Below are 23833 nucleotides of genomic sequence, written 5' to 3'. Positions count from 1 at the left end.
CTAATATGAAAAGAATTACTGTTCAATATTATCGCAGAATCCAAGAGCATCCCAAAGAACTTTTCGATGGAAACTACCGATAAATACTAAAGTGGCATTACAATATTTTCATATAGGAATCATTAAAAGAAAAACACATCCCTTCTCTTTTTCCTCATGAAAAATAATACTGGTTAAAATCAATACCGAAGCATTTTATCATCATGCATCTAAAGTTGTTTTTAAAAAAGAAATCCGTATATAAAGAGGTAGATTAAAAAGGAGGGAAAAAAAACAGATTCGCCGTTCTTTGACACTTTTATTCAGTAGATTTTTCCCCTTAGGTTTTTTTTTTTTTCTCTTTTCATTTTTAATGCCAGACATGGCAAGGAGTGATTACAGTCAACGGTTTATTAAAACATTTTGTTCTTTGCGACATAGACCCCCTTGACCACTGACCCATTTCATGTGCTTTTCAATTTTCTCTCTCTCTCTATACACCACCACCACAGGGCTCGGGGGGGGGGGGGGAAGGGGTTTAAAAGGGAAAAGGAGTCCAGGAGGCATGGGAGGAATGCTACAAGCCACAGCAAGAATGAGCTGTTATTTAATAATAAAAAAGGGCCACAAATAATACAGTAATGAGGTTACACAATTAAATTCCACAGCATGACTTGAAGGCTTTTTTCCCTGTGGCTGACGTCATCACAATGGAAGGCATAAAAAACTGGAGGAACCAAATGTTGATAACAGTCCAACCTATAGTCCATTAGGCAAGATGGTGCAAGTAGTCGTTACATTAAAAAGTGCCCTACCCTCACCTAAATGGGTAGCAGACATGGAGAACTCTCCAACAGAGCGAGAGGCCATCCATGCAGCTATCTAGAAGAGTGTGTTGTCAATATGGCACATTTTTAAACACTGAGGAAAGTGTGCCACAATGGACTTCTCTCTCTCTTGCTCTCCTTCTCTGCTTTCTCCCCTCTATTGTTTACGGGTACAAATGCTAGGTTCTTCTATCTGAACTATGCAGGAAGTGGACTCCTCTGCTAGAAATACTAGCCCTAATTCACTTTGTCTTGAAATATATACAAGTTGTTTGTAGTGGCTACGGCAATGATGTTTTCCTTGGGATGCCAGGCTGTGTGGAGGATTTTCTTGTTGAAGTCTAGGCTGTCGACGCTAATCTCATCCTTCTTTCGCTTACCGCTCGCACAGACTTTGCGGGGTTTCAAAACCGTACGGGGCTTATTGTTTTCCCGAGATGCTTCTAAAGTGATATCCCGTTTTGTGTTCCTATCAAACATTCTGAAGAAGTTGTTGTAGGACCCAGTCATGACAACACTGAAAGTGGAGAAGATAAAAAGACATTCAGAAATTCCATTGCTTTGAAATGTCCACTTGCTTTCCTTGCAATTCATTTTATTCAGCGGTCTGGCTATTTTATTTTTGTTTTGTTTTTATAATAGAAAAAGTCTGCTATATAAATTACAGCTGTGTGTGACAACTTCAGTTTTCCAAAGAGACATGCACATTTAATATTTAAATGGTTTAATGATAAATCTAACTATTTTAATGGTGTTGAGAGGTTGAATATTTTAATTATTTTGTTGCAAACATACAATAATGGCCTGGTTCACACACAATGTTAACCCATGATGTGGTTTGTTGAAACCTGACTTCCCAGTCACCTGGTTCACATAATGACAACCCATGGTTTAAACAACCCATGGATTGTCGTGCATGAACAGGAGAGAGTGAGCGCGCTGCCTTCCGCACACCTGCCACTTCTGTTTTTATTTGTGGGTTTTCCCATGGGTTTTTGTTGGGATTAATTCGGTTTCCAGCAATGGTCTTGAATGCACCTTACAAAAATGGCAATAAAACGAATCATAAATATTCTAAGTATGAAAAAAGGAGATGTTGTAATGGCTGCTCTTATAGAATTGAAATTTTATTGAGAAGGCTGAGAATTGTGCTAGAGATCCACAATATTTAAATTTACGTATGATACTTTTATCAAGGAGCTCAGGCAGCATCCAAGTCTTCCTGCAGGCCGGTAGGACCCACCGCTAGCGCAACAGGGAGCTAGCAGTTAAAAAAAGCAACCAGAAACTAGCAGAAATGCTTGTTTCCAGAACAGAACAGGTCAGCGGAGCTTGCAGAACGAAACTCCCTCAACCTGTCCTGATCCAGAAACCAGTATTGTTTGCTTGGTTCTGGGGTTGTGGTTTTTAAACCCTCGCTTTCTATTGTCCAAGCACAGGGTCCCGCTTGCACAGCAAATTGAGCAGGAGCCTAATGCATTCCCTTAACCATTTTGTGGTTAAGCAGCATGGTTTAGTGTGTTGTCTGAACAGGGCCAGTGACTGATCCAAGGTTATCCAGCAAGCTTCATGGCCAAGTGGGTCTTCCCAAGACTAAATCTCTAACTACTACACTCACTGACTCCCAGAGGCATATTATTCCCATGACTCACTGACTTTCGTGCATCGCACGTTGTGTTGTTTCCAGGAAACAATTCTTTTCAGTGAGCAGCCCTCTTAATTATGACAAAATCGTAATGCAGCTATTAAAAAATAATTATGGGATTTGACATTGCTGTGCCTCTCAGGTATGCGGATATCAACGTCTCATTGTCACTTTCACACTAAGAGACAGAACTCGCATCACTCCTGCGTTCTACATAGAACTCGTCACAGTATGTAGAATGAAAGAGACATCGCCCAGATCAGGCATCACAATAATAAACCAGATCATAGAGTCTGGCTTGTTTGGGAAGAGACAAGACAGAATCCCCAGTCTGGATGCCACAATAAACAGACATGGATAGAGGGCCCATGGATTATTTAGCTACTCTGGGTTGCAGAGCCAAGCAAGAGCGATCAGACAAGGTGCATAAGCTAGGGTTCTTCTGGACACGTGAACCTGCCCAGGCAATGATGAGATTCTTTGGACTTGATGGACCAGTTCAAACATTCAGAAACATCATTATGTATAGTGCTTCCTGAACTGTACCACTTCAAGATGCATGTGTAAAGTCTCGTGTTCAAATGCTCCCCTGTATCGATAAAAGGATTTTATACCCTTCCTGACATGGGGAGGAGGTTTTCACTTTTTTAAAAAGGAAAGCAATAGCTGAGGAAGGATTGCATCACCACCATTTTAATATATATTTAAACAAGCAATTAAAATAAACAAACTACTGGCCTCCAAAAACTGCGTTCACAAGAATAGGATAGAGGAGGCATGTTTGAAAGGAGGGAACAGGAATAGGAATAAAGAAGGATGGACCAACTTTGGCTGTCAAGATCCCATGGCACCACACTGTTTAAAGGACCATTCTGTGCACATTAGCTTTTAATAGCACTCTTCACACAGGAGGGGCCAAGCCTCAGTGGTTATCCTGTTAGCTGCCCTGAGAATCATGTGGGGTATAAATCTTAAGAATCAATAAATAGAACATATGCCTTGCATGCAGAAGGTCCTAGATTTAATCTCTGGTGTCTCCATTTTTCCATCATCAGATAACAGATGATGGAAGAAACCTGGAAAGCTGTTGGGATGCTGAAAAGACAATACTGGGCTGAAGGAACAAATTATTTGACTTGATATTAAGGGCACACATTTGCATATACATCTCTGTGTTGGGGGAAGATTGGAATAGTTAACACAGCTCAGCTGGAATCTACAAAGCATCAAGTGTCCTAAGTCAAATTTGGTGCTGCTTCCCTGCTCCCAACATGACAGAAGGTGAATTCAGCAAGGAAATAGATGCAACGGCCAGGAGTGCCTACTATCAGCTTCGGCTGATACGCCAGCTGCACCCCTTCCTAGAGTCGGAAGACCTAAAGACGGTCGTGCACGCATGGGTAACTTCAAGGCTCAACTTCTGCAATGTGCTCTACATAGGGCTACCTTTGTGCCTAGTCCAGAAACTTCAACTAGTTCAAAATATGGCAGCCAGGCTGGTCACCGGTACACCTAGGGGTGACCACATTACACCAGTTTTATATCTCTTCACTGGCTGCCAATTAGTTTCCGAGCAAAGTATAAAGTGTTGGTTATCACCTTTAAGGCCCTACATGGTTTGGGTCCAGGCTACCTGCGGGATCGCCTTCTCCCGTACCATCCGCCCCACACACTCAGGTCCTCTGGGAAAAATCTACTTCAGCTAGATTCAACTAGATTAACAACTGTTACCCAGAGGACCTTCTCTTCTGCTGCTCTCAGACTGCGGATGTGGCCCGCTGGAGGAAACTCGTCAACTTAACAGTCTACTAACATTCAAGAAAGCTATAAAGACTGCTCTCTTCTGGCAGGCCTATCCAGTGGAATTTTAAGATGTTTTAAAAATGTTTTTAAGGATGTTTTTAACAATGTATATTAAGTTTTAATTGAGTATTCTGTATTTTATAGTTTATTGTATTTCCCTGCCTCGATCAAAATGGAGAGGTGGGCAAGAAATTATTATTATTATTGTTGTTGTTGTAAAAACAATGAAGAGTTTTGTGGCTCCGTAAGAACGAACAAATTTATTAGAGTTCACTTCATCGGATGTGTCGCTGAATAAGCCAAAGTGACAAGTCAAGAAGTTCTCTTGCACCTCACTATACCTATTTTTATACCCCCCAAAAGATCTTCTCGCACACATTTGGTTTAAGGTGAAAATATGGTGCTGACAGCAGAAAAAGCATTCCATACAGAAATTCCCCCAAAGTTGCTCAGCCAAAGAAGAAACCCTTCAACCAGAATTCTCAGAGAAGAAAAGTAGGACTTGCCTGTCAGATCCATTCCAGCAGCACTCAAATTTGTCAAAAATGCAGTCATTTTCATAGAGTGAACAAAGTTTACTTCTGAGGTATTCGTGTACCTGGAAGGAGAAGACATATTAGTTATGGGGGGGAAAGCAAGAAGAATTCAAGTGTTTTTTTTTAAAAAAGTACATATTATGAAACTATTTTGACTCCCTTCTCCGCTGTTCTTCCACTGGCAGGCAAAAACGCTTTTATTCAAGCAGGCCGTTGGTGTGGAAGCAGGTCTGTTGGGTTGGGTGCTGTGTTTTTAATTGTGTTTTAATGTATTTGTTTTATTATTGTTGAATAAAGATTTGTTGTTGTTTTTAATTTAGTTCCTATGATTATAAGCTGCCTTGAGTCTCATTTTCTTGGTAAAAGATTGTGGGGGAGGTACAAGCCAATTTATTAATTAATTTTGAGTTGTGTTTTATAGGGAAATAATGCTATGGACAACTAAAAACTATTGATGCATTAATATTTTTTTGTTTCATACTTTGTTGTGAATTACTCTGTGTGTATTGCATACAGCGAAGTACTATCCAAATAAAGTAACTGTCACCATAAACCACCAGATAATCCGTTCCACAGGGAAGAAGGGAAAATCCTTCTTGAACTTCACGTACTGCGGATGATCATTGCTCGAGTACACAAAGTGAGTCATTTGTCATGGAAGTCAGTGTGATGTAGTGGTTAGACTGGTGGCCCAGGGCTATGGAAAACCTATGTCCAAATCCCTGCGGAGCCATCAAATTCATTTGTTGTCCTTGGGCATGTTGCTATCTCTCAAGCCTAAGCTTCAATACAGGTTTGTTGCAAGGATGCCTGGTGTAGTGGCTAAAGTGTCGGACTGGGAGTTCGGAGATCTGGGTTCTAGTCCCTACTCGGCCATGGAAACCCACTGGGTGACTTTGGGCCAGTCACAGGGCTTGTCTACACCAAGCAGGATATTCCATTATGAAAGTGGTATATAAAAGGCAGGAGCCACACTACTGCTTTATAGTGATATTGAAACGCACTGCAGGATCTACACTTCTGCTTTATAGTGGTAATGAAGTGTATTGACAACTGTTGGGGCCCGTGACACATCTACACCAAGCAGGATATAACACTATGAAAGTGGTATGAAAGCGGTATATGGTAGGTGTCATGGGTTCCAACAGTCGTCAGTGCACTTCAATACCACTATAATGCAGTAGTGTGGCTCTTGCCTTTATATACCACTTTCATAGTGGAATATCTGCTTGGTGTAGATGAGCCCACAGACTCTCAGCCCAACCTACCTCAAAGGGTTGTTGTTGTGGGTATAAAATGGAGAGGAGGATTATGTACGCCGCCTTGGGTTCCTTGGAGGAAAAATGGCAGGATATAAATGCAATAATAACTAAGGATAAAGTTCAGGAATGCTACTCAGAAACCCCTTCTGTTTCAAATAGCAGAGCTGCTATTCAAGAAATGCATGTCCAAAGCCTCCTTGGGTGCACAGAGCTAGTTGAGGGCTTCCAGTGTCTTCAAGACTAGGGATTTTACACTTAAGAGCCCTGCTGGATCAGCCTAATGTTCGATCTAGTATAGCATCCTGTTTCCCCACAGCAATCAACCAGATGCCTCTGGGAAGTCTCCGAGCAGCAAACGTAGGCACTAGGCTTTCCAGCAACTGGTACTCAAGGGGCACCCAGCCTCTGATGCAGGAGGCTGCATATAGCTGTCGTAGAAGCAGTAGTCTTTCATAGCTTTATCTTCCATCAATTTGACTAATCCCCCTTTCAAGCTATCTCAGCTAGTGGCTCTCACCACCTCTTGTGGCAGTGAGATACTCTTGTATCATGATCAATTTTCTCTAGCCGTTTTGCCTTCATTTCTGTTGCCTTCATTCAGATAACCAGGCCCGCTTACATTGGCTGCCTATACATTTCCAAGTCCAATTCAAGGTGCTGGCTTTAACCTGAACAGTCTTATATGGCTCAGAACTGCAATACCTGATGGAGCACCTCTCCCAATATAAACCTACCCAGACCCTACCATCAACATCTGATGTCCTCTTTTGAGAGAGGTTTGGAGGAAGACGTTTTGGTGACACCCCCACGCTGTTATGGAATGCTCTCCCCAACAAAGCCCACCAAGTGCCAACCCTGCCATCATTTTGATGGCAAGACCAGACTTTCCCTGATTCCCAGGCATTTGATGGAATATGATGGGTGCTTTCATGCATCAAATTAAATTGTTTATGGTCATCACTGATGTTTTAGTTGTTTTACTCGGTGGAAGGGGTGCATTTTAATGTATAATTGTCACTTCTAAATTTTGTGGGTAGAACCCAACTAAATTCCTATGTAGAGTAGACCCATCAAAATGACGGGACTTCAGTTAGTCGTGACTAACTGAAGTCCCATTCATTCCTACTCTACATAGGAATTTAGTTGGATCCTACACTGTATGTTTGAATTCTATTGAGTCTTTTTCTTCTTTTTTGGATTAAAGTATCCAAGAATGGGTATGATTATTATTACAACATCAACCACTCTCATGGCAAAGGGACCAAGAGGGCTCCATTTTATTAATACTACCAAGACGGAAGGTTTCCTTTGCCGCTTCCATCTCCACTTCAGCAAAAGAGGGAGGTAACATCCTCTTGCAAGGGGAAAGCAGCCTCTCTGATCAAAGCTTTTCAAAGAGCCACTGCAAGGACAGGATATGGCTCTCTTCCCACACTAGGAAACTCCCAATGACTATGCCAATCAGCAGAGGCGGCAGGACTGCAATCCTAAAACATATTCATCAGGAAGTAAATCCCACTGAGGGATCTGTGTCTAAAGTTATTTTTCTGTGCACATAGAGAGAAAGCTAATTTTCTGAGACTGCAGGGTTTGATTGTTTAATATGTGTGTGTGTGTGTGTGTGTGTGTGTGTGTGTGTGTGTGTTTTGCCTTACTACAAAAGTGTCCTGATTAAAATTGGGCAGATTAGCTTTTAAAAGTTACATTCAATACATGTACTTATAAAACATGCAGATGGCAGCCATCATTAAAAGAAGCATTCTCACATCTCTCACACACACAACATGATGCAAGTGTGTATCATCTGAAGTAAAACTGCCTTCTGCTTCAAAATTATTGCTTGGATTCATACAAATTCGATTAAAATGCATAAAATCTTACTTATAATGAACAAACTATTTGGGCACTATCAAATGGCTACAAGGTCCTCTGATAATTGAAGGATTTTTCTGATCTTCAGGACCACTTGTTTGGAAGGACGCAAGCAGCTGGACTGGGAAAAGGCACTGGATCTGGCCAGACATATTTAGGATCAGACCACAGAATTTGCTCCTGCTCTTTGCTTATTTAGTACAATGGCTAAATATATTTTGCAAGCACATTTTGACAAATATATAATGCTGTTGCTTTTCCTTATATATGGTAACAGGTTCTGTTACCATGTCAAACTCAGAGAAGCTAACCCTCTAACCACACTGCAAAGTGTTTACCCAACCAGATTTTCAGGCCCACCCAAAGTACTTGGACACATGCATGCTGCTTCCAGAGGTCATACCTGGTATGTTTCCACAGGTCTGTTTTCCATATTTAAATCCCAAATTTTCACAGACAGATAATCTCTAGTCATCATATATCGACCACTATGGCTGAATTTGACATCGGATATGGAGGAGATGATTTCGGAGAAAAATGATCGGTTGCTAGGATCTTCTGGCTCTTCAAACACTGCAAATACAAGACAAACACACCGATTTGCCCAACATATCTCAGAGATGAATGTTCTTCTCTCATGCCCGTTAAAAAGCAAAAACTGCAGTATCAAAACTGGGAAGCCCACATGATTCTGAAGCAAAATGTCATACATTAGTAGCCTAATAAAACATTTTCTGGGGCAACAGGTGGTATTTTGTAGCCAGAGTCATCAAAGGGTTGAGACGGACCTGCCTATAGAGGTCCATACAGTCCCCAGGGGAGGTGTAAACAGGGCTATGTACACTTGCAAGTTAAATGAAACAAAAACTAAACATGTATCTATATATCTACATTTGGGCAGCTCAAATCTTGTGCCAAGAAAAGCTGATTTATTCAGCCTGCAAATTCAAAATTAAGGAAATGTGTATAATTCCTGATATTTCACTTAATATATTCAGCAAGAGCCAGGCCCTTGAGATTGAACCACCAGCCACTGGAAAAACCTGTCTCAGCCATCCACCCATCCCTTTCGGTTATTGAGATCTCAACCAGCATTGGCGGCTAGATGCTTTCCAGAATATCTCTGCAGCCGTGAAGGGCAGCATCTTGCTTAAAAAGATAGAAGAAATGGAACGTGAAATCCACAGGAAGTGGAGTCCAGCAACCAATATCACAATCGGCATCCCCAGGGCCCTAGGTGTAATCTTGAGCCCAGACTGTGCATTGCCTTTACTGGACCTGGAGGAACAGGACAGACCTGCTATTCACCTCCAGCATAGCAGAGTTAGTGTGATTTGGTGAACTGGTGTGCTGCCCCAACATGCTGAGTAGCCAGACGTTGGGTGCCCACGGTGTGTTTAACTGCATAATATTTTTTGCAGTGAGATGGACGTAAAAATGCTCTACATGCTCTTCCTTTGACGTGGATTTGCTCAAGGAAAAACAAACAAACAAACAAATCAACTATGATCAAAAGAACTACTCACATTTTGAATGCCTATCACAGAGCGCTGATGCCCTCATGTCACACAGACGGATTGTTCCTTTACTACTGCTGTATACGAACGTGTTACAGCTGTTTGGATGGAACTCTGCTGCCGTTATCACCTCTGTCAGTTCTTCCATGTTGGCAGGCTTAATATCTACAATATCTAGAGATTTTTGATGTTAAGGAAGTCTCCCCTTTGGTAAGTTCCTTCGCTTCTAACTAACGATGGCGAGCAAATTAGATTTCTGGGGTACAGCTCTCTTCGGGGAGAGAGATTGGATAGAGGTGTTTATTTGGCTGCTCAGACAATTGGGGAATTGGATGCTTTCATGCTGCATCTTGCCAACTTGACAGGGACAGAAATTAATTTTACTCAACGGGTGTCAGGAACACTCTTCCTCCTCTTCCTCTACATTTATAGCATCTACAGTGTGTTACTGTATTGTACACGGTAGCGATGCAGCACCTGCTTTACACAACACATGTGAGTATTCTCCCACTTATGTGCCCCAGCAATGGATATCCAGAGGCATACCGCTTCTGATATTGTAATTTAATGTACAGGCATCATGACTGGTAGCCATTGATAGATGGCTTGAAAAGGAGATTAGATGAATTCAGCGAATACACAGCTAAGTGGCTGGCCGTCACCACATCTTGTGGTAGCAAATTCCAAAGCTATGTGACAAAGTCCTTCCTTTTGCCTGTCCTGAATCTCCCACCAATCACTTGCACTGGATGGCTGTGGGTTCTAGTATCATGAGTATGATCCACTTTCTCCAGACCATGCATGATTATATACACCTCTATCACGTCCACCTTCACTCACATCTTTCTAAACTAAAAAAAAATCCAAAGTTAAAACCTTTCCTTGTACAGGAGTTGCTAAAGCCCCGTGATCATTTTGACTGTCCAGTTCTGCTGCTTTCCCAGAATTGCACGTAATATTCCAGATGTGATTTGTATAAAGGCATTAGACAATGGCAGTTTTATTTTCAATGGCAGTTTTATTATCCCTTCCCTAATGATCACTAACATGGATTTTGTCTTTTCCACAGTTGCCACACCCTGGGTCAACATCTTCATTTAGCTGCATCTACTACAACCCCAAGATTTATTCCAGTCACTATCAACTCAAACCCCATCATGTGTAGCCAGTGAACATGTCTCGATTTGTAAAACCACACAATTTTTTAAACTGATGGTCCTCAGGAGAACTACAATGCCACATTGCCAGAGACCTTTTTGTGTCTCTTCCTCTAATATTTAAAGAAGCCCCTTCCCACAAAAGAAAATGTTTTTTTTAGGAATGGCTTAAATCGCAAAAAGACCTGCATCTGTAGCTAGTCTACCTGGTTGCATCAGAGAAAAAAACATCCTTGCCACTGACCCAGCTGGGATCAACTGACATTTTATATTCATGACCATTCAACCTGGTCTTTATACAGCAGTATGAATTTGCTTATCTTCTTTTCCATGTCTTTTCCCTCTTGCATGGTGCCTCTTAGACGGTAAGCTATTATTTTAAACTGAAAACTAACTCAAGTGCTTTGGCAGAAAGGCAGAATATAACTGTAGCAAATAAATAAAACTGTTGTGAAATCAAGTATTAGCATTTACCCCTAGTCATATTCCAATAGCCATTATTTCTGCAACAGAAACTCGTAATAAAGCAGCATACAATACTTCTGCAAGGGTAAGGAAATGACCTTCAGTCAAGTTGAACACGAACACGTTTGGGGAAAAAGATACTAAAACTTCTGTCCGTAATTTCTAAGTGCCACAAATTAATCCGCAAGTCATCCGCAGACAGGTACGTTTCATAATCGCTATTGATGGAGATCGAGTTGATGTGATACGTGTGAGCATTGGCAAATATCCTTCGTGGACTGGCTTCCACCATGAGATCCATGGGCCGGAATACTGGCACCTGCAAAGGACAGGAGAATGGGTACATGTGCAGGTGTGTAGATGGACAAGCACTGAGAGCAAGCTTTCCAGTGCACCACCATTCAGTGCCATCAGCCTGAGAGGCTGGAAGACAACATCTCCACTTAGGGGAAGATGAAGATGGACAGAGGTAGGAAAAAAGCACACAGGAAAACGACGGGGGCCATGCAACCCAAGTCATGTTATCGCTGTCATGGTAAGTACAAGAGCTACCCCTTTACTGAAGATTCCTGAATGCTCTACATCATTACAAACCCTCTTAAAATGAAGAGGGCCTGATAAACAGAGCAGTGGGGGGGGGGGGATTAGAAATCGAAGGTTGCAATCCTGGTGAAGAGCAAAGATATCCCTTCCTCCATTACTATACTGCCTCCCATGCCTCGGTATCCTTTTATTGATGCTTTATAAAAATGAATAAATAGTGAGCACTGCCATCAACATGCATGGTGATTTACAGGATAAACGACCCTAAAGAGTTTATGTTCTAACATTTGACACAGGAGATAAAGCAGGAGACAGGAGTAAATAGGAGCTGAATATACATTCATTTCACTGTTATATATACATCCAAGCATCTGGAAGATGAAGTGGAGGACTCCAGGACGGCCTCAACTGAAAGTAAACAGCTGGGCTGTGTCGGACTACACTGGATGAAGAGGCGGAAAGGGTGGTTGCACCAAAGCCCTTTGACAGCTGCTCCAATCCCTGCTCTCTATATGTAAGGCAAACAGGATTGCAGCCTGAGTCTTCAAACTGATTAATCCGATCAATTAAACATTGCAGACCTATAAAGGTATATTTACTATTCAGCTCACGGGACAAGACAGGGTGAAATACTAACAGAGCCTAATGCCAAATCACTTAGACGGTCTCATGTTGCCCACCTCGGATCGAAGGAAACGCAAAGATTGGGTCCGGTCAGTGCCTAAATAGGAGGCACCTGAGAATCCTGTGTGTGTAGATGTGTCACCTTGAGTTTCCCCGATGAAGAAAGATGGGATGTAAATGCATTAATTAAATTAAAACACGGGCCCTTTCTGCACCTAAGGGGTTATCCCAGGAAAATGGAGGGATCGTCCCTGCCTGCTTCCGGGATCCCCTGTGTGGCATTTGGATGCACAGGAACGATCCCGGGATATAGGGCTGGTGTAGACATGCCCATAGTGGCTCAAGTGCAGTTTGCACTAACCATGGTTTGTGCTTCCCAGGCAAATCACGATTTCGAGCGGCTAGTCTGTGCTTTTGTTTTCCATCTTCACATGGAAAATGTGCTCCAGGGGCCTCCAGGGGTAGGACAACGGCCATAACTGATTTGTGAATCCGGACATTGTAGCAAACCATGGTTAGCGCAAACAGTCTTTCAAACCACTTGCTGGTTAATTATTTGAGTTAAGCTTGGCATGATGTCTGGACTGAACCAGTGTGGTCGAAGCAAGAGTGAGCATGTTGTCCCCTTGCCGTCAAGAGTGAGCATGCGGCAGCACCCAGCTGCAGAGCTAGACCCTACAAAGTCTGCCTGATAGATAAAGGCGCTACTCACCCGTAATGTTGTGACTGTAGTGGGGTCCCTATACCGCCCATCTTCTTCTTTCAAGTTATAGCCCTCTGGTCTCTTATCTCTTTCACTGATTTTCCATAGTTTAATTGTTTTGTCTAAAAAAAAATTCAGAAGTCAAAATGAGAACTGTTAAGAACGTACAAACCATCACCACTAAAACAGAATTGATCACACAAAGCACAGAACAGAACTCTCGTTTTACACACTCCAGCTAAATAAAAAGTGACCATGATTTAAACCATGGGTGTTGACCTCAGGCCTCTGGGTGAAATCCAGCCTTGCCTGGGGGTCCAAATCTGATCCCCTGGGGTTCCCCTTTCCCTAGGCCCCGTCATCAACCAACCACTGTTTGATGGTTTCCCAGCTTTTGCACATTTCTTCTCCACTCAAAACAGCTAAAATGCCTCTCCTAAGGCTCAATTACTGGCAGTAGAAGCTTTAAGCTAAGATAGGCTGGGATTTTTTGTATCCCCCCCAACCCTTTTGCTTTAAGGCCCTGGAATGTAGTCCCCAAAAGGTTCTCTAAAACTGAATTCAGCACTTGGGCAGAACACGGTTCAACAACCCTGAAGTAGAGTACTGTTTGTAAAATAGATTTTTTTTAAAAAAAAATGCTTAAGAACATAAGTGCCCTGCTGCATCAGACCAAGGGTCCATCTAGTCCAGCATTCTGTTCACACAGTGGCCGACCAGCTGTCGAACAGGAACCTACAAGCAGGGCATAGGTGCAACAGAACCCAACCACCCATGTTCCCCAGCAAGTGGTGTGTATGTAGGTTTACTGCCTATATAGTGGGGAACATGGGTGGAAGGGTTCTGTTGCAGCGTGTCCTTCTTGTGTGTCCCTGGTCGACAGCTGATTGGACCCGTGGTCTGATGCAGCAGGGTTCTCCTTGTGTTCTTAACAATCCATACAGATTAAAACAAAGTCTTGGTTAAAACATAGCACAAAAACAAATCAATTAATGCACAATGAAAGACATAGCCAGCACCTAGCTAACTAACCCCTTCAACAGCAGACCAGCTTACTTGCCAAAGGCCTGCCTGCATAAATCTATTAACCATTTTGTGGCTAAGCAGTATGGTTTAGCGTGTTGTCTGAACGGGGCCTATATGTTTGCTTGCTGGAGGAAGGACAACAGAGAGCAGATCAACATAGCCTCCCTTAGCATGAAGTTTGAGAGCCTGGAAGCAGCCACTGAGAAGGCTCACTCTTTCTTGTGTCCCCATCTCATGTGCCTCCAAGGGCAGTGAGACCAAGAACAGAACAGGGCCTTTCCTGAATACCTTAAAAGCCTTGTATGGGATAATGCAGTCTTTCAGGTCCTAAGTCATATATGGTCTTATAAACCATGACTAGCACTTTGTTCCCGAAGTTGTTGCAACAAGGGAGTCAAGCGCTCCCAGTCAAGAGTCTGGCTGCAGCATTCTGGACCAGCTGAAGTATCCAAACGGCCAGCTAGATGCCTATAGCGGCCAGCCAGACGCCTCTGGGATGCCCACAAGGAAGATCTTGTAAAAGGAGGGGCAGAAGGCATGCTTTATACGGAAGCCAGCCAATGCAACAGGTAGCTAAATTAACTAAGCAAAGATGGAGGGCTTGCACAAACAGACCTTAAGAAAACCCTGTCATAAATCAATAATGAATTAAAAAAACACCTTACCATTTGTAGACAATAAAAACTGAGCAGCATTTTTCTGGGGTAACCACCTAATTTTGTTGATCTTTTCTTCGATTTCTAAGCTCTTCAAGTAGTCGAACTCTGGTTCATGGCTTTGAAAGGTACTGTAAACATTGTATTCTCCTCTGGTGTGAGATAGTGTTTTGTTCTGGTGGGGGGAACAGGAAAAATACATGGAATTCAGTGAACAATTAGTGTAGGTGTATAGGCCAGGTACAGTTTAGAATTATGGGAATAAAGGGGAAATACAGCCGCTCCATTCATGAACTATTTCATCATCCAATTAAGCAGTTCTTAGCCAACCAAGTATCTGAGTTTATCGACCAAATCAGGATTGATTCGCATATGAACACTGCAGTTCTGAAGAAAAGCATTCTTAATACAAATTGCAGTACGCATCATTTTAGAAGAGGCATCCTCTATTCAGAAGCAGAAGGAATGCCTCTTCAAATCTGCTTCCCAATTAATCGGAGGCACCTTTTCAATACAACATCATCATTAACAGCAATAAAACTTTATTAATTTCATTTCACTGATTGACTAAATACTATAGTCCAAATTTTGTTAGATGTGTTAAGTACACACCTAAAAGCAAATGGCGAAAAACCCCTCTCTGCACATGGTTGATTAGATGTTGAGAAAACATACTACTTTTGTTTTATTTGTTTTTAATGCAAAGGAGGTGTTTGGTGAGGGGGCGTTTTCAAACCTGTGACCCCACTTCGCTGTCTTGCAGTGATGCTGGTTACTGTCTTCTTTTTAAAGGATTTTTTTAATGGTTATTGTGTGTTAATTGTATTTTATTGTAACTTCCCTTAGAGGCCTGTTGTCAAGCATAAGGACAGGATACAAATAATATTTAAAAAAGTAAATAAGTATAGACTTAACAAAAAACACCCTTATAGAGGTATACCCGTGAAGATGTGGCAAACCTTTGTTTTCTGCTGTGTGACATGTGGTGAACCTGAGTGTCAAAGAATTATGGGATCCTTCACTTGTTTTAGGTATTCCTATAAACCACCCTTCCCCAACCTGGTGCCCTCCAGACATATTGGACTGCAGCTCCAATCATTCCCAACCAGCATAGCCACGCTGGCTAGAAATGATGGGAATTGTAGTCCAACCTATCTCGAGGCTGCCTGGTTGAGGAAGGGTGGTGTAAAGGTATTGCTTTTCAGCTCAGTGCTAATCAACACAAAAATGTGTTGACATACCATGGAGTACGCTACACGGGGCCAGGTTTTATTTGATTTAAATCATGATTTAAATAATTTATCTGAAGAACTCAACTTTAATAATTTAAATCACAGTTTAAATCACTTGTGAAGAAGATTCTATTTACTCATTTTTAGCATAAGTACATTATTGTTTTAATAACCTCAATGGATATCCAGATATGTAGGTTTCATTATGAGGTAGACACACACTAAGCAATTATTCTGAATTGTTTTCAGATTAATTTGCATCAAAAAATGGGGTGGTAATTTCACCAGGAGGGCCTTCTCTGTTGTGGCACCCCCGCTGTGGAATGAGCTCCCGAGAGAGGTTCACCTGGTACCTACATTATACTCTTTTCAACGCCAGGTGAAAACCTTTTTTATTTTCTCAGTATTTTAAGTTTGTCATCTTGGTGTTTTTTTTTTTAACTTGTGCTAATTTGAATCTGTCTTTTAAATCTGTATTAATCTCTGCATTTCTGCTTGTTTTTATCCTGGTTGTGCTTTTAGATTGTACTTTTATACTGTTGTTTGTTTTATACTTCGAATAGTCTTCATGGTTTTAGTTTTTGTGAACCCCTAGAGAGCTTCGGCTATTGAGCAGTATAGAATTGCAATAAATTGTTCAGATCTATTATTAATAATATTTATTTATATAGCACCAACAATGTACTTGGTGTTGTACTGTACTCCGTCTCCCTAAATTCTCTGTTCATTGACCTTCTCTATCTTTGTACTTAGAGAGTGACAAGGCAGAGAGAGAGAGAGAGAGAGAGAGAGAGAAAGAGAGAGAGGAAGCATGCACTTCTGTACACACCTGCAGTGTACACAGTGCGTACAGTGATCAGGTTATCTCCCTTTTCCACTAAAAGGTGAATAATAATAATAATAATTTATTTCATACCCACCTCTCCGATTGGATTGAGGCGGAGAACAACAGCAAGCATAATTAGTATTCATGACAATATCTTTGACCTAGGCTCTTTTTTTTACTAATTGTTTTAAGAAAATGTTGAAACATAATTAAATAGGGGAAAAATCCAACTTAAACTAAAAATTCCATTGATTTTTTTTAATCAACTTTGCACAGGGCACAAATGAAGGCAGCATAAGATACCCAACTCTACCCAAAAAAAAAGTGTAGTAGCCATTATTTTAATGGCTAGACTACTGTGCCAAACCCACTAGTTCCTGTGACTATTCCTCTATTCCCCACCACCACCACCACCAAAAAGAGAATTTGTGGCCCAGCAAGTACAAGAAGATCTGGCAAAACTTTGGACGTGCACAGGAACAGCTATTGTGCTGTAGGAAACCTTAGTTATAAGCTCATTGGTGTACTTCTGTTCAAGCTGCTTTCTAAAAAGCTAAAAGATTTTGACACTTGCGAGCACATAACAATGCTGTGAGATGATGAAGCATACTCAGGTGTCACGTCCAGGCTGAGAGGATGCTGACGTCATTCAAAAAACATCACAGGTGTCTTTCTCAAGCAATAGGGAGACATTAATCCCCAGTGGTGTTTTAAGCAGAATTCCAGCCCAAAGTAATTAACATTGTGCAGGCATGACTCTCGCTTACATTATCAACTTAGGGACAGTACTCATTTCCTGCTTCATAGACTGCTCCACTTCATGGTTGAGCTGTTACCACATTCCAGCCCGGGCATGACGGGGAGTGAAATTACATGTCTGCTGAAATCTATGAAGGGATCGTGTTTCAAGAGATGCTCCATGGTTAGCCTGTTTTTTACTAATTGCTACGGGGGATCATCTGTTCTGACGGGTGGTGTTTGGTTGTTATTATTATTATTATTATTATTATTATTATTATTATTATTTATATAACACCATCAATGTACATGGTGCTGTACAGAGTAAAACAGTAAATAGCAAGACCCTGCCGCATAGGCTTACAATCTAATAAAATCATAGTAGAACAATAAGGAGGGGAAGAGAATGCAAACAGGCACAGGGTAGGGTAAACATGGAACATGTTTACATGGAACACAGGACAGGCTATTTGTCCATAAATTGTTTATTGCAGAACAATATGTGGACAACAACATAGGGAACAGAACAATCATCACAAAACACTGACAATAAAATAGCAATTACCAACATACAGCCCAACATTTGTGCGTGGCGAAGTAATTTTGATGACTTTAGCTAGTCATGGCTAATATGTTCCACTGATTTCAATGGGAGTAAAATGTGCTTAACATAGTCTGAATTCAACCCAATGGATCAGTTCGGACAACACATTTCTCTACGGTGGTTTTAGAACTCCACCGTGGAGTTTTTACACCACCGTTGAGAAATGTGTTGTCTGCAGAGGAAACTCTACCCAACAGTGTTTTTCTGGGGGGGGGGGAGGGTTGGGGGAAAACACTCCACACTGAATATCCATGCTGTGCAGAGGAGAGTTCCTGCACAACCATTGTGTTGCGTGTTGTATGGAGGGCTCCGTGGAGTTTCCTGTTGTGCTGAGTGCACTTTTCCCACTGGCTAGAATTCCCTGGCAAGAGCGACGAAAGGAAGAAGTGCCACCTGCCACCGGGGTTGTTTTTTTGAAGCAATGGCTGATGGGATACCATCGGGAGGACTGGGGGAGGAGGGAGGGAGGAGGAACTGTCAATCAAACATCACATTAACTTTTACTCAACTCCATGGTAGCCGACAGTCACACAACGGTGGAGTTTTGTTGAGTTTGGGAATACCTCCTAAAAACTCAACCGTTGAGTGGAGTTCTCACACTGCGTTGACTAGCGTGTTGTCTGAACAGAGCCATTAAGAACTGGTGCCCAAGTTTACTTGTTTTCCTCTTCCCTTCACATCCCCTTTTCCTTTTGTGTCGTATCTTTAAGATTGTAAACCTAAAAGCAGGGACTGTTTTGTTTGTAAGTAATCTTATCTAAACCACTCTGCGATCTTTTTCAGCTGAAGGGTAGGGTAAGAAACTGCTTTAAATAAACATGTGTGCACCACCTAAATAAGAAAATACACCCCCACTTTCAAAACTGTTGTTTTAATCATATGCATATGAATGGTGAAACTATTTTACTGGACTTTATGCATCAACTGAGCCAGTGTGGTGTAATGGCTAAGTGTTGGACTGGGAGTTGGGAGATCTGGGTTCTAGTCCCCCTCGGCCATGGAAACCCACTGGGTGACTTTGGGCCAGTCATAGACTCTCAGCCCAACCTACCTCACCGGGTTGTTGTGGTGAGGATAAAGCGGAGAGGAGGATTATGTACGCCGCCTTGGGTTCCTTGGAGGAAAAAAGGCAGGATGTAAATGCAATAAATAAATAAATAAACTGTGCTACTGGCAAGCAGCTAACATGGCATAAATTAAGCGGGGGTTTCGTACACATGAAACAGCTGTGTTAAGCAGCCCAGTGTATGTCCAAATGAGGAGACAAGGATCTGGTATGATCAGCAAGCTGCAAAGCCCACGAAGATGAGCAGCCTTTTGTGAAACAACGGGAAGGATCAAAATCAGCATGGTTAGAGCAGGGGTGAAAACCTCTTTCATTCTGAGAGCAAAGTTTGATTTCAGAGAAACTCTCAGGGGTCACATTCCTGTGGTGGGCACAGCTAAAGGGCAAAATGGGTGGGGAAGAGGAGAGAAATCCCCTTGTTATCTCTAACCACAGATTGGAGATCACAAGGGTCGCTTGACTGGCTTTGCTTTATCCTTCTCCTTATGGGGAATGTGAAAGATGAGCAAAGCCATCCGAATGCTCAGCTGGCACTTACAAGAGTTTCTGCAAGCTCAGCCGGCTCCCTTGTGTTCGGTGAACAGAGCTCTTCGGCCAGCTCAACTTTGCCTGCCCTGCATGTTCTCCCCAATGGGGCAGAAAAAGCAGTTTCCCAGCTGATGCGCTAGCTAGGTGATCCACCCGATCCATCAGCCAGAAGCTAGATTCACTGGAGGGCGGGGCGGGGGTGCTGGGCTTCCCCAACAGAAGAAAGGTCAGGAGCAGCAAAGCTGCTTCCCAGCTGACACACCGAGTGGATCGTCAGCCCCAAGTGCTGATGGGGAACCAAATGACATCAAGGGGATGTCGCCCTGGCCCCTTCACGTCTTTTGATATGTAGAGGGCTGGGGCAAGAGGGTTTATTTTATTTATTTTATTTTATTTATTACATTTTTATACCGCCCAATAGCCAAGCTCTCTTGCCCACCTCTGCCAGCAGAGACACACAGAACATTATTTATTTACTTATTTATTTATTGCATTTATATCCCACCCTTTTCCCTCCAAGGAACCCAAGGTGGCATATGTAATCCTCCTCTCTATTTTATCCTCATAACAACAACCCTGTGAGGTAGGTAGGGCTGAGAGTCTGTGACTGGCCCAAAGTGGGATTCCATAGCGGAGTGGAGACTAGAACCCGAATCTCCCGACTCCCAGTCCAACACTTTAGCCACTACACTACGCTGGCTCTGTACCACACTGGCTTAGCTTATAATACACTTGCCATATCTCATTTAAAAAAGTTTCGTGGCCTTGAGTTTTTCAGTTCAAACAGAAAGGTGGGATAGATAGACAGTTGTCGCCAGCTGTATTCCCACTAGGTGGCACTAAAAGATCAAAGTAAGCAAGGACAAATAGTTACCAAAAAGAAGTACAAAAGCTGTAGGAGGTGCAAAGTTGATATCTAAATGCTGTGGTGCTTCATGAATAAAGCCTGCACATTTTTTGTGATCCTGTATAAAAACTGATTGGTATATGTACCTGCATCAGGCCGACCAAAAGATCACTCCAAAAATGACCAAGGATCCGAGATCTCTAGATCTCTCCATCAAGCAAGGTATAACAGAAAGGACTAGGCGACTTGAATGCTAAGGAATATTGAGGGTGGGAAGTGGAATGTTAATTCTAAGATCAATGAGCGAATTTTATTAAACCAGCTACAGAAACACTGCAGGCTTGTAGGCACCTCTCCTGCAGACCCCCACCACCCCCAGCCCAGAACAGCAGGAAATCGATCTTTGCAAAACCTGGCTCCTCTTTTGTTTTAGGCCACAAAAGCATAAATAACTGCATAAGCCAGGAATCTCCAACCTTTTTGGGTTAAGGGGCACATTTGGCATTTTTAGGGAGACATGGGTGCACTCATAAAACGGCTGCCATAGGGAGGGAGCTTACCCATTTATAAAATGGCTTCCATGGTGGACATGGCCAGCCACAGAACTCATTTCTCAGAAATCAAACTGGTGAGGTTAAAAGAAAAACACCCTACCTAAGTACAAAGTAGAGGTAAGGTGTGAGCTGCAAAATACAAAACCACTCTCTTGAACCTGAATGAAGACAGCACTGGAGGGCAGTAGACATGTAAAGTTCTGGAAATTTTGAAGCCATGGGGAAAAAACAGGTGGTTTTTTTCTGGATTCTTTGTAGGGGAAACAGAAATTTTCGGAGAAATTGGAAAAAATGCAACATCAGCACTTTTTTCATATTGAAAGTCAACTTTGTTACTTTAGGAACATAAAATGTAATTATGTCCAAGTTGGTTTGCATTTGAGAGTTGTATTCCGTTTGCAACCTAGGACTGGCTTGTCCTCGGTGCACAGAAATTGTAATAATCTGATACTGTACATAGTTTTTAGAAATCGTTTAGAGAAGTACACATCTGAACACCTTGCCTTAAACGCTGTATAATAAAACATTCCATAATCCATTTTTCTTATTTTTTTTGGGGGGGGGACCCAAAAAGGCTCTGGGAAAATGGGGTGTGAGTGTGTTTTCCGCCCGAATTTTTCCATTTGTTTTTTTCTGGACCTTTACACCCCTAGAGATATAAGCCCTTCACTTTACAGCATCCCAACATCCCAGATAGATAGATAGATAGATAGATAGGAAGCTGCCTTATACCGAGTCAGACCATTGGTCCATCTAGCCCAGCACTGTCAACACTGACTGGCAGCCGCTCTCCAGGGTTTCAGGAAGGGGTCCTTTGTTGCCCTACCTAGAGAAGCCAGGGATCAAACCTGGGACCTTCTGAATGCCAAGCATGTGCTCCATCACACTGAGCTAGATAGAGTATGCCTTAATAAAATGAACAATCAGGAGGGACAAGGAGCTTGGTGGGTGCCCAGACAGGTGTCCATGGGCACCATGTTGGACACTCCAGGCATAGGTAGTCAGGCTACTAACAATAGCCTTACACACAACACTAAAGGAGTATCTAAGTGCCAGGAGCTTCTAGAAGGACAATTTATGAGTGCAAACCGGTCAAGTAATTTCAAAGCCGTTGAATGAAATGAACAAAATACTTCCTATTCATATGATAAATACCTCCTGTGCTCATAAATGTTCAGCGCCTGCTCACCTCTTGTCCAACAGTTCTATTAACTGCAGGAGAAACCCTATGTAGGGCAATCTATTATGGGCACAAATGTAGGCTACTCAAGAAGGATTTTAATAGAACAAAAGAAGGATGTTATTTTGAAGCTCAGAGATGGTAGAAAAAGCAGTGCTCTAATAAGTTACATACAATGGCTTGGATCCAAACGGCCGTGAGCAGAAAGAAAAACGGTATTAGTGCTGCTCTGTGAACTCTTGACCAAGCGGAAGGCTTTATGCAGGACGACAACACATACAAATCTGTCTCATACTGGGCAGGTTGGCACAATCGATGCAGGCTTTTGGCTATAATGAATATTCAGGGGCCAGATGCAGCTTGTCATGTCATGTCATCCTGTAGTGGGCTGTGTGCGAGGGTTAAACAACCCTTGCATAACCCAACAACAGACTATGGATTATGCAAGAGTTATTTAGCTCTCACACAACCCCTGCCACTCGGGGTTGTTGCATGACACAATAAGACACCAGGCACTGAGTACGCAAATTCTGCCTGGCATGCTCCACAGCCTATTGTGGCTTAAATAAGCCATGGAGGGCTATACTGATCATGCGAACTGTGTCCCCAACTGTGCTTACACCTCACATTAACCCACACTCAGTGGTTCTTGAACCATGAGTTATTTGTTGAACCGTGGGTTAGGGTGGCTTGTTAACCATGTAGAGTGGGTTATTTTTCTCAAACAAGCCACCTTGAGAAACCATGGTTGTTCATGGTGGTTAACAAGCCACATTGCATGGTTAACAAACCACCTTGTGGAAAATGTCCTACGTCCTGACAATACGGTAACCCACAGTTCAACAAACGACCCATGATTCAATGACATCCCACACTCAGCCACTGAATATGTTCAATGTATTGTGTGAACAGGCCCACTGAATTAGACGATTGGTCCATCTAGCCTAGCACTGTACAGATCCTTTCCCAATCTTGGGTACTTAGGTATTGTTGGACAATAATCCCTCTCACCCCACTGGCCATGCTACCCGGGGATTATTGCAGCTGTAGTCTAACAACATCTGGGGACCTATGGCTGGGAAAGACAACTCCAAAATCTAGCCCTGCTGCCCAATATCCTTTAATTGTAAATGTCAAATATTAGTCCAGTCTGCTGAAAACCGGGGTCTAATATGCAATCAATTGCAAACGAAACCAAACCTGTCCTATTTAATCCATACAAGCAATGTCCTGAATATAACATTGAACTTTGACAAATACAATGGTGTCAGCTAGTGTCACCAGCCCTTTCTCACAGTGGTCTGGCTGATGAGACATCATACAAATTAAACATCCTTTAATGTTTATTTTATATTGATGTTGTTCGTGTTTTAATGACAATTGTATACTGCTACAGTGCTGATGTACTGGAAATGGTTGGAGGTGGAAAGCAACAGATGCATTTTATTGATGTGCATGGTAGGTTTGTATGTATTTGCCAAAATTAAATGCTAGAATTTTTTTTTCCAATTTCCCAATTTGCACAAATTCGCACCAGTGAAAATGCGCAAATCCCCCCCAAAATGTGCAAATCCTCCCAAAATGTGCATTTTTATGCTTCTCTCTCTCTCTCTCACACACACACTCAAAATCAATCACATGAC

At 42.2% G+C, this 23833-nt stretch overlaps 1 protein-coding gene across 2 annotated transcripts in view; it reads right to left on the bottom strand.

The window, feature by feature from the left end:
• Positions 1-285: 285 nt before the first annotated feature.
• PPP2R2A (protein phosphatase 2 regulatory subunit Balpha) overlaps positions 286-23833 on the bottom strand; it is a 90387-nt gene continuing 66839 nt past the window's right edge. For both annotated transcript variants that reach the window (XM_063139243.1, XM_063139244.1), the window contains exons 4-10: positions 14625-14790; positions 12943-13055; positions 11205-11382; positions 9451-9615; positions 8328-8497; positions 4761-4852; positions 286-1323 (exon numbers count right to left, since the gene is read on the bottom strand). In XM_063139243.1, the coding sequence (XP_062995313.1) occupies positions 1044-1323; positions 4761-4852; positions 8328-8497; positions 9451-9615; positions 11205-11382; positions 12943-13055; positions 14625-14790 (1164 nt within the window). In that variant the 3' untranslated portion in view covers positions 286-1043. The remainder of the gene's footprint in view (positions 1324-4760; positions 4853-8327; positions 8498-9450; positions 9616-11204; positions 11383-12942; positions 13056-14624; positions 14791-23833) is intronic.

The sequence above is a fragment of the Elgaria multicarinata genome, chromosome 12 (assembly GCF_023053635.1).
Source record: "Elgaria multicarinata webbii isolate HBS135686 ecotype San Diego chromosome 12, rElgMul1.1.pri, whole genome shotgun sequence".
In the NCBI taxonomy this organism is placed as follows: domain Eukaryota; kingdom Metazoa; phylum Chordata; class Lepidosauria; order Squamata; family Anguidae; genus Elgaria; species Elgaria multicarinata.
Note: the sequence above shows the minus strand (reverse complement) of the source record. Positions and strands in the feature narration are given on the sequence as shown.